Raw genomic sequence first — 12,056 nt, 5'->3', positions numbered from 1 at the left:
CCAGCCTGCCGGAACCCTGAACTTGGACTTGCACTCTCCGGGACTGTGAGAGAGAAACTGTTGTTTCCATCACCCAGACTATGGTATTTCAAAGTGGCGGCCCAGGGTGATGAAGAGAACACTAACCTTCTGCCAGAGCCTTAGACCCACTACTATTCCTATTTTGGAACACTACAAAAAAGAAAAGTCCTCACGAGTTACAGGGTTTATCATTTCTTTCTGTCACTGTCTTTTCTCTTGCTGGACGGTGAGCAGTCTGAGGACAGGAAGCATGTCTCATCTCTTTGGACTATCCAAAGATATGTAGCACAAAGAGGCCCTTAGGAAAGGTGGGCTGAAGAAATATTAAGGTCCAAGATACAACTCTGGAATCAAAATGTCCAGATTTTGCTCTCTATCATTGAGAGCAAAAATCGAGATGTGGGTAGAAATGAAAGGTATCATTTCATTGAGATTAGGTAAGAAGGACAGGTATTTTCCCTGTTATGCCTAGCTGCTGCTTCCTCCTCCTCCTCAAATGCACCCAGTACCTTTTCTGAGGATCTCCTAGTATGCTGTTACAGGGGCAAGAAAAAAGCCAGGGAGGACAGGGACCCAGAGCTTATCATTTCAGTAGGTTCTAAATAATGGTATAAGGCTGCGGTTTCAAACCAAAAATCATACACACACACAAAACCCCAAAAAGCAAAAGAAACCCCTATCCCACAAAGAGACTTCACAATATTCCCTTTACATTTATGTAGCATTTTAATTTCTTGAAAGCACTTTCATCTGTATCACTTAAAATTCTTAAGAGCTCAACTTCTGATGCACAAAAATCTTGTTTTGTGGGATTTCTGCTTCGAATGCATGAAAACGAAAGTTCTCAGCTGGGGGCGATTTGCTCCCTGGGGGACATCTGCTGATGTTTAGAGACATTTTTTTAGTTGTCACAACTGCAGGGGTGTGTGCGCTACTGGCATTTGGTGGGTAGGATCCAGGGATGTTGCTACACATCCTATGATGCACAGGGCAGCCCCTCAGCAAAACAGAACGAGATCACTCCAAATGTCAGTGGTGCCAAGGGGGAGAAATCCTATACTAAATGAATGGAGGGAGGAGAAAAAAGGCAGGGTGGAGACTTAGGAGTTTTTTTTTTTTTTAACCTAAAATCCTAGAATTATAGATGACTTATTTCTAAATCACAGCACTGGTTTTTTGGTTCAGCAAAGTCAAAACACAGCAAAGGCCTGTTTGTCTGAAAAGGGCTCAGCAGTTGATCTTAACCAGCTTGCCTGAGAAATGCGTTTTTTCCCAAGGAGCACAAGGGGGCGCAAGAACCCCATATCACCGCAGGGTCCTCAGACTTCCTCGGACGAAACCAAGAACACCAAGAACGAGAGCTAATGCTCTTGTCTTGCAGAATACTATCAGCTATGAGGGCAAAAATCACATCTGTTTAATTGGCTTGCACAATGGTGTGTGGTCATCTGTTATTTTCGGAGCCTCTCCTGCCTTTCTTCTCTTTAAAAAGAGGTTGATATGAGGAGTTTACAATCTAAACAGCAAAATTATTCCCATTTTACAACTGAGTGCAATTCAACTCTACTAAAGGGAGAAATTTACCTACTGATGTGTAAACCAAACCAAGAGGTCAATAAGAATGGAGCTGTAATGCACCAGATGGCACGAGCTGTAGATTTTTATTTCACCCCATCTCTGTTCTCACCCACACATCTGGACTCTGTGCATGTGCACAACGTGCCAAGTCAAACACCCTGGAAAGACGAGGCCCAGGAGGCCAGTGTGGCAGACTGAAACCTGCCCTGAAATTTTAAAAGAGCGTGTATATAGGAAACTACCGGCCATTCTGGAGTCTTACATCTAAAACGAGGATCACTGCTGGGATCTTTTACCTATAATTATGTAATTATGAAGGTGCCTCCAGGGAAGTTGCTAGTAGTACAAAATGTTCAGAGACATTCTGGGAGAAAAGTCTTAGGTCAGTGGTTTTAAACCTTCCATTAATTTCCCCCCAACAGACTAATGTTTTGACAGATTTTGCCTATCGAATTGCATGTTAAAAATAATATGTTCCATATGTGTGACTGCCGATCCAGATTTTGCCCAAAGATCGGTAATTTTAAAAGTTGTTTTTAATGTTTATTTATTTTTGAGAGAAAGGGACACAGAGTGTGAGCAGGGGAGGGTCAGAGAGAGAGGGAGACACAGAATCCGAAACAGGCTCCAGGCTCTGAGCTGGCTGTCAGCACAGAGGCCAACATGGGGCTTGAACCCATGAACCGTGAGATCATGACCTGAGCCGAAGTTGGACACTTAACTGACTGAGCCACCCAGGCGCCCCCAAAGATCAGTAATTTTAAAAGGGTTCACAATATCATGAAATACACAAACCATTATTGCAATTGGGGTGCTTAGAAGTGACAAAGTCAAGTCTGTACGGGCACTGAAGGCTGCTTTCTGTTACCGATCACGGATTCGGGCCAGCTGTGTGTGTGTGTTTAGGATGCAGCTTATAGCACATGGCTTTGCCACATAATTTCATGACCAATGACGTTCCCCAAAGTTCTGAGTCACCGGCAACCAATCAGAGCTTCTGAATAGCTGAGCTGTGTCACTATGCAGAGTGGATAGCATTCTAGTCAACATGCCGGAAGCTTCAACTCCCCCATCCCCAAACTATTAATATTCTATTTAGAAGTTTGGGGAAATACAAATAATGCATTAAGGACTTTTATAGACTCCAGGTATACGGGAAATACCATTTAGGACCTATGGTCCCAAGGGATTTTACAAAAAAATATTGGATTCTCATGTATTGTGTATTTGAGTCTACAAAGAACTCCTGTGGAATCTTACTCGAATAGCTTAGAAGTATCCAATGTTTTTCAGTTAGAATTAAAAAAAAAAAAAATCAAACTTGCTCTCAAGAGTTTCAAACCTCACAGAATTTTAGGGCTAGAAAGTTGGAGATCATCTAATCTAACTCCATGACTTTTCACACATGAAAATAACCTCTTTGGATGTTAAATAGCTTTAAATCATTTTAAGTCATGAAGCCTGGTTGTCCCAATTTGGAGCTCAATCCACCATTCCCCAATGCTTTCTGGTGATTGATATGTTATTTTAGTCTATCTAATAAATAGCTATAAGTTAATATAAATAATTATACATTATCTAAATCAACAGATTTCAGATTTGTTTAGCTAAAACCCACAGCAAGAAATAGGTTTTCAGTTATGATCCAGGACCCACTCACACGCAACTCAACAAATTTTATAGAACAAAATTTATCTCTACTACATTAATGCAATACACTTGCTCTAAATTGGTATCACGACCAAACAACGGGTCTGTTCTTACAGTATGGAAAACAAGAAGCACACTTGTTGCCCTCAGGCTGTGTGACTTCTGTGCTGATTATATACCGTCTCACAGAATTCTGTAGTTGTTTCATTGGAGTTAACTTTGCTTCCCCTCCCTCCAGACAAGGTCGTCCATGCAATAGCATGTCTTAGAGTAGCCACTCCAGAAAGACTGGCTGAAGTACATTTACGCATCACTGTTTTAGACGGTTGAAAGCACCATCTACTTTTGCTCGTGAACTGCAGCCCATGGAAAAAAAGAAAAAAAAAAAAAAGAAATCTTGACAAAACTCTGTTTTTTCACTTTCTGCTCGACGTGGAGAAGATGCGTAGCTGGGGCCGGGGAAGCAACCGGCAGAACATTCTGGTTAGAACGGAATCAAGTGCTGTTTCTTTCTCTCTTATACCTGGGGTTTAAGATCTAGGTGAGAAAGGAACACATTTCTAGATATTACAAGAAAGGACTTTCAAGAAGCAATCAGTAACAAATATCATGCAGGAGTTTCTCAAGATTCCTCACAAAACCAAGCATGGAAGGATCGTCTTGGCCACTGGAAGAAATTAATATTCTCCTCCTGTCAGTTTCTTCTGGAATCTCAAATTTCACTTCCTTTTGCCATGTGCCTTAGGGGCCTCACCAACAGAGTGGAAAGGAAAATGATGTGGAACTTACCTCTATGAATTCTTACTACCCATTATTCTATTCAGTCTTTGTTTCATTCCACAAACACTGAGTGCCAACTACGTACCAAACAAGATGCCTTAGGTCCTGGGTGAGGCAGCGGCAGGTGGATAAGACAGACCTGGGTCTGCCTTTATGGAGGGTTACGATCTAGGGGAGGATTGCGAAAGGGGCTTCTGTATTCCTTTTGTCACATTAATTATCCCTTCTCACCATTTCTATACTGAAAATGACAGATGTGTAAAAATTCAGGCTTATTCTGACCCAGAAGTGTGCTGACAGAATTCAGAGTAAGGAATATCAGCACAATTAATTCACTGACACTTGAATAAATTCTTTGAGACGGAAAAGATTGTACGAGGACTCACACACCTTGAAGTACACAGTTCCCTTCTCTTTGACAATGGCGGCCTGCTCCAATTTTTCTTTGGTGTCCATCTCCCAGGATTCTTTGGCCTGTTGTGTAAATTTGTAACAAGGTTAGATGAACAGAGGAGGAAAAAGCATCAGCTGATGCCTGCAAGAACACACAGCAGCTACTTCTAGGACATCCATGCCTCAAAACACACTGGCTTTTAAACCTGTGTGCTACTGCCAGTTCACCGCTAGGCTGGAACTCACTTTCCACGATAACGGAGCTGCAGTGCGGCCCACAGTGCTCAGGAGGAGCAAGACAGAAGTACGGTGAGCAGTCTAGGCTGTCGTGAGCTGTGAAAGAGCACATCTCCAGAGCTGGCCGGTGAGGGCACTCGGCGAGGCACCTCTCCTCTGCCTCCCGTGCACTTCACCAGTAAGCTGCCGTTACTGCCTGGGCAAACCGTTTCTCTCTAGCCTCGGGGTTTCAACTCTAAAATGTGAACACCATGGTCGTCAAGTCACAGCTGTATATTCACACGGAATTTTTAAATTCCACATCATGTAGCGGTCTCTCTACTCGGAAACCTCTTTGGACCACCAGATAAACTAAAGCTCCCAAACTGTACCGGCTTGCAGACGTAATCTGGGGGACAGCAAGTAAAACCTAACTGGGAGGGTAAAGCTGATGCGGATATATTTCAAAGCCATAAATAAAGGGTTTCGTGACCCTTTCACTTGGTGCTGTGAAGACAGCTTCGGAGGGTCAGAGCTGAGCTGGCAGGTCTTCAGGAGAAGTGACCTGATGACAAGGGACAGTCACGACAGGGCCACATGCTTGCTGCGGGGACATGGAGGGTAAGGGTATGAGCAGGAACATCGCCGTTGGGGGAGAATCCCACAGCAGTCTGACCCTGACTTCCTTAGTCCAAAGTTACAGCCGTCCGGGACAACGGTTTCCCTTCGGCGCCTAATGAGACATAAAGAGTTCCATTTCCAGACGACAGCCTAATGTAAAGACATAGAGGCAGCACTGTGGGAATAAAAAAGGCACGCGCAATGCAGTTCTCGGGGCTCTCAGGGAGGAGTGGGGCCGTAGCCGGACACGAGAACTAGTGCACACACACACTGTGCGTGTGTCGGAGTGGCTGCTGCCAGGAGCCCCCACAGGAGGGCCTGAGACAGAAACAAGTTCATGCTCGTGGACCTCAAGGCAAGTGATGAACTTTTAGACTTGGACAGGAGGGAAAAGAAAAGGCCACAGGGTTGGCAGGTTTGTCTCGTGTCCCTGTCACACAGCCTGGTGGCCCATGGAGCCTTGCCTTTTGGACGGTGCCTCAGAGCCACGGTGAAGGCCCCCTCATGACTCCCAGGAAGGGTACAGTCTGTTCAGTGCTGGAGAACTGCGCCCCACTCCCCCAAGGAGCTGCTTGGCAGAACGTGAACCTTTTTGTCTTCGACCCAGGAAAGAAAGTACAAAAAGAACAAGTCTAGGAACAAATAAGGGAACAAGTCTTGGATTCTACCCAAAAAAAGTAAAAAAAAAAAAAAAAAAGGACTGACACATAGGAACAAACTCAGAACACCGAGCTCCTTCCTTGTAGCTCGACCATGTGGCACCAGTGCCCTGGGAGCCGTGGCCGAGACAAGATACAAACTTCAGTCATGAAAAGCTCCGTGTGCGAGTGAAAACCATCTCTACCCGCACCACCTAATGGGGTAAGTAATTTCCAGAAAGCGCATGGAGAAAAAAAAAAAATCGACCATGACTTCAGAGAAGCCGGTATTTTCTCACCTTTTCGAAGCTCTTCAGTGTAACTTCATATATAAGCTCAGCATTAGGTTCAATGCCAAATTTAGGCTTCCCTGCCTCTCCAAAACCATATCTGAAATGGAGAGTAGAACAACAAAGCTTTAACGAACTGCTATATTTCCAGGCACTTCCTCTGGTGTTCCGAGCCAGCACGTGCACGTAGGGCCACTCACGTCACATCCCACAGGCCCCGCAGACGGGCCAGGTGCTGGCCACAAGCCACAGTGCTGAGTAGCACTGCTGTGTTGAAGAGGCCGGGCTCGATTTAGCTTTCTTTTCTCCTTCATGATCACACGTAATGTAACACCTGTACTCCTCGGGGAAGCTGGCTTGATGTGACTTTAGACGTCACTGCCTTTTCCTCTGCTTGATTTTATATCTAGTTCTTTTTCTAAAGTAGCCATGGCCTGGCCCTGAGGACTTGTCCCCGAAGCTTTATAAGCAGGAGGACCGAGAAGACAGGCACTGTAATGGTTACAGCCTCACTCATCAGAGGCTCTGTTTAATAAGCTTTTCACTTTAAAGCGCAGTCTCCTTCCGGTAGTAGCACTTCCAGTCAGATAAGTGGGGGGAGAGGCTCACACATCAGGAAGGAAATTCATCCTCCCAGTGTTTCTGCAAGACATCTGAAAAGCACGCCAGGACACAGGAATGACATCACAAGTGTATAATCAAAAAGAACGGCCCCAGGAAGCTCTGACACCTCATCAAGAGAAATCCTCTCATAGCTCTGTGGCTATCATACTGCAAAACACTGTACCCTTTAGCCAAAACTTACTAATGAAGATAACTAAGGATATATAAGTTGTTTGCTGTTTTGTTTTGGGATCACTCAAGGTCTTTAAACACATCCAAAGCGGTCCAGAATATCCTAGAATGGAAATTCTGGTGGTGTTTGGTCTGTCCGGTCCAACGGTTTTCCCAGCATTGGGTACATACAACGCACAGCATATTATCAGTGTTCCCTGGCATATAAGAGAAGTTTCAAGCCAAACTACTCTTTTTTAAAGATTTATTTTTTTAAATGTTTGTTTGTTTATTTTTGAGAGGGTGGGGGAGAGGCAGAGAGAGACAGAGAGAGAGAATCCCAAACACGCTCCACGCTGTTGGTGCAGGAGGTCGACACGGGGCCCGATCTCATGAACCGTGAGATCATGACCTGAGCTGAAATCAAGGGTTGGATGCTTAACCAACGGAGACACCAAGGCGCCCCTCAAGCCAAACAACTCTTAAATATATGGAATTGTACTGCAAACTTTCAGGTTATGGGTTCAAAGATGCCAAAACCAGGTTGATGCTAAAACTTCCAAATTTCTCTGAGGTTAAAAAAAAAAAAAAAAAAGACTGGAGCTGGAACACTCCTATTTTGCTGTTCGCATCACTTTCTTTACCCCTTGCCTGAATTTTTCAGGAAGAAAATGCTTACTCACCTCCACTATTACACAAGAAAAAGAAAGCTGGAGCCAGAGAGAGGCACAGAGACACAAAGAGAGCTGGTAGGAATGGGGTGTGGCCATTTTAATAGCAGGGCAAAGGGTATCTTCAGCTAAGAAATCAAAGAGGACATAATTATGAGTAGCCAGTTTTAGGTAATCGTGACTAGGTCTCTACTTCAAGCTCTTAGACCCATACGTAGATTTCCTATTTTGTTTCTCCCATCTGATAAATAACAGAATAATCCTTGACTGCCAGGAGCCAGGAACCAGGAACCAGGTGGGTGGGTGAGTCCCTGACGACCACGCTTGCTGAAGCATGCGGCACTGGAGCCTGTGCTACGCGGGGACACGCCAGCACAGTTTGCCACATGCCCCAGGCCAGGGGCTCTCAATAGGGGTGAACTGAAGCCCCCCTCCCTCACCAGGGATAGCTGGCAGTGTCAAGAGGTTCTGGGTTTGCCACAACTAGGGGGGAGCTACTCGTGGGCAGAGGCCGGGGACACTGCCGAACACCCTGCAATGCACAGGGCAGCCCCACGACCGCACCACCAAGAAATATCTGGCCCGAGATGTCAGCCGTGCTGAGGAGGAGACAAGCTGCCTTAGGGGAACTCACAGATGGAAGTCTCAAGGGTAGGGGTGGGGGACATGCAGGATGGGTCAAGGAAGGCACCCAACTGCCCTGAATTCCCATCAATGGGATTACAGACAACTGAAGGAGAGTAGTATTTCTCCAATCTCCCCTGGGTTCCACTGAAGAGGTTCTGTGAAGCTTTACGTGGAGCACACCACCGTGGGGAGGCCCAGGCTGACCCCCACTATTCCGGGAGCATCTAACCCGACTCCCATGTTACACAGAAAGCTGTCTGACTGACGCCAGATCAGCCCAGGCGAGGAAGGACCGGGGCGGCGCACAGATTCATCTGACTGCAAGACAGAACACCAGGAATGTAATTCCAGGACTTAACCCAAAGACAAGCTGGGCTACAGTAGCAGAAGGAATCTGGTAGTAATGTTCTCCAATTAACAGCTAGTTGCACATAGCAGATACACAAATAATGACTATCAATGACCAGTAAGGCTTTATGAGCATGTAAGAAGTATTTGTACCTTAAGTGCTTACAAACTGCTTCATTTCCACAGATGAAGAAACTGAGGCTCAGAGGACATGCTTCCAGAGCATCACACAAAGGCGCAGAGCAGCAGAGCCAGGATTTAAATTCAGACTCTGTGTGTCCCCAGAAAGCTGTTTATTTTTTAACCCAGACTGCCTCATAATTAAACATGATGGCTCTTGGCAGCCTGTGTTTTTGTCAGGCGTTGGTGCAGGACAGAAGCATAAGGAAAGGGAGGGGAAAAACTGTAACTAGCTACACTTCACTTAGAATCAAAAAGAAGATTTGGTCACAGTATCGAAAGCAAAAGAGAAGATAACTGTCCCATTGAGAAAAAACAGGTTCTTTGGACGTCTCTGATGAACTTTACTGCGAGAGCGGGCTGCCGAGGACTCTGTTCGGGTCGGAGAGAAGGTGCGCCCTGAGCATCTTCTGGAGGAGGACACGCACGTGGCACAAGAGAGCAGGAGCCTACGTGTGCAGCAGCTCATGTACGGAGCAGCGGGACGTGCCGCTCTGTGGCGAGTGCGGATCGGACAGGGAAGCGCCCCGCAGGAGCCCGTCTACACACGCGGGTAACGGCACACGGTGCACATGTGGCCTCCTCTGCAGACCAACCAGCATGGCGAAGAGAAACCGCGTGTTCCTTTCTAGTCATGCTCAAGTATTTCCATAAAACTATGGAAAGGCTTTTAGACTTAGAAACTTAAGGAATCGTGATTACTTTTATGACTGAAAAGATCTGAAAAATCTACCCTGTGTTAAAACAGGGTTGCCTTTTCCCTGTGGTCTTGAGGGTAAAATGGCATAGAAAAACAGTCACCCCAATAGCAACAACAGCTAATATACTGAGAGTTTACATTTGTCAGGCACTGTGCAGAGTTCTTTCCACACACTACCTCATTTAGACCGCCACAACTCTAGGAAGTAGATACGGTTATCCTCATTTTATAGAAGGGGAAACTGAGGCTAAGAAGTGTTAAGTAACTTGCACAAGTGGACACAGATGGTAAGGTGCATAGCAGGGTTTAACCACTAATGATGCGACAATTAAAATGTGCAAGGAACTATTGGCATTAACAAACATAAGGATAATTTCTGTTTCTCTTTGCCATTAAACTTGAGACGTCTGCCCCCCAAACTGTCTTGTCAGCTAAGTTAAAATGTAACAAACTGATTCGTATAATATTATACATGTATGCAGAATTATGCTCAGGGAGCTTAAATCGGAAAGGATACAGCAGACATAAACACTATTCTCTTTAGGTGAGTCTAGGACTAGAATTTTAGAATGCTAGATTAAAAATAATTAGATAGTACCTGGATATGGCAGAGAAAGCCTCCTCTATTTTCTACTTGAGGAAAAAACAGCTCTGCACAGAATGAGAGAAAGAAGTTCGCTTAAGGGTGAACTAAAAATATAGAATAAATGTAAATAAAACACACTAAAGTAGGAATATAATCGTGGAAAAAGGATGACAGAGAAAAAGAAGGTATTAAATGAAAGGTGCCTCCGTGAAGGTTCTAAAGGGGTTCAAGGTGTAGAGCATTTGCAGGCATGGCCAGCACCCCACTTAGGAAAGAGGATTATGGCTTAAGAGTTAGGGCAAGGGTGAGTATGTCGCTGGACTGGCACTGAGGCTACACAAAGGCCAGCAAGTGCATAAAAGGCACAATTTTACCTACTGGTAAGTGTAGGTCATCCAGACTGTCAACAACCCCAAATCTGAGTGATTGAAACCCAAGGAGCCCGAGAAGGAGGAGACTCGAGATAAGCTGATGCACTTTCATGCAAACAGAATCAAAACACCCTGCTTTCTCTCCAGGGTCCATTTATCAAGATAGAAGGGTTAGATTCGTGGTATAATTTTAGGTCTAAAAATAATACCAAACATGTTTTCACAAGAGAGACTGTTAGTGTCTGATAGTTCTAAGCTGGGAAGTGCTAATGGATATCCTTATGATGGGAAAAATTTAGGCAAAAATGAGTCATCTCCGCTGCCTTTAGATCCAGGAAGAACACTTTTTTTTTTTTTCAGGGACTCTGTATAAGAACAGGTGGCACAAATTCAAGTAGTAATAAATCATCCAAATGCTGCTTTTACTTCCACCCCTCACATGTTTCACTGCCTCCCACTTAATTTAGAGAAAAGGGAAGGGGGGCAGGAGAATCACGTGAGAAGGGCCAACAGCTTCCTGTCTTGGCAGCATGGCAGGCAAAACCAGTAAGCAGCAACACCTGCCTGTCAGCCCTGTTCTTGACACACAACAATCACGGAGAAAGGCTCACAAATCTTTGATATTATAAAGCCCATTAATTCACTCCATGATTAACTGTAGCCTGATTTGATTGTTTCCACTGGTAACATGAACTTCATTGAAAACACCAAAACGTTGACTGAAAAAGCAAGTGGAAGCACAGCTGACCTACAATCTGTTTCAGGTGTACAGCGCAGTGATCTGACAACTGTACACACTGCACCAAGCTCACTGTAAGTGCAGACGCCATCCATGATCACACAATATTAGCAGAGTATTATTTACTATATCCTCTAGGCTGTATTTTGCATCCCTATGACTTGTAACTGTAAGTTTGTACTTCTTAATCCCCCTTCACCTATTTCACCTAACCTCTCACCCCTCTCGCAACCACCAGTTTGTTTTCCGTATTCATAATTCTGTTTCTGTTCTGTTTGTTCGTTTTGTTTTTTATATTCCATGTGTAAGTAAAATCATATGGTATTTGTCTTTCTCTGTCTGCCTTCTCTCAGCCTAACGCCCTTTAGGTCCATCCGTGTTGTCACAAATATAAAACACCGCTGAAAGAAATCGAAGATGACACAAATGGAAAGATATACCATGCTTACGGACTGCAGGTATTAATACTGTTAAAGTGTCCGTACTACCCAAAGCAATCTACAGATTCAGTGCAAGCTCTATCAAAATAACAGTATTTTTACAGAACTGGAACACACAAAATGTGGAACCACGAAAGACCCTGCACAACCAAAGCAATCTTAAGAAGAACAAAGCCAGAGGTATCACAATTCCAGATTTCAAGATACGCCACAAAACCGTGATAATCAAAATAGTACGATAGAAGCACAAAACAGACACACAAATCAATGGAACGAGATACAGAGCCCAGAAATAAACCCACACTCATATGGTCAATTAATCTATGCCAAAGGATGTAAGAATATATAATGGGTAAAAGACAGTCTTCAATAAATGGTGTTGGGAAAACTGAATAGCTATATGCAAAAGAATGAAAGTGGACTTTTTTTTTTT

General features: G+C 44.4%; 1 protein-coding gene across 4 annotated transcripts in view; it reads right to left on the bottom strand.

Annotated features, from left to right (window-relative positions):
• The window catches only part of FKBP5 (FKBP prolyl isomerase 5), a 112,078-nt gene that overhangs the window by 8,503 nt on the left and 91,519 nt on the right, over positions 1-12,056 (bottom strand). For all 4 annotated transcript variants that reach the window (XM_039235299.1, XM_039235298.1, XM_039235301.1 and 1 more), the window contains exons 8-9: positions 6,197-6,287; positions 4,420-4,503 (exon numbers count right to left, since the gene is read on the bottom strand). In XM_039235299.1, the coding sequence (XP_039091230.1) occupies positions 4,420-4,503; positions 6,197-6,287 (175 nt within the window). The remainder of the gene's footprint in view (positions 1-4,419; positions 4,504-6,196; positions 6,288-12,056) is intronic.

This window comes from Hyaena hyaena, unplaced genomic scaffold (genome assembly GCF_003009895.1).
Source record: "Hyaena hyaena isolate Hyena2069 unplaced genomic scaffold, ASM300989v1 scaffold_96, whole genome shotgun sequence".
Classification (NCBI taxonomy): Eukaryota; Metazoa; Chordata; class Mammalia; order Carnivora; family Hyaenidae; genus Hyaena; species Hyaena hyaena.
Note: the sequence above shows the minus strand (reverse complement) of the source record. Positions and strands in the feature narration are given on the sequence as shown.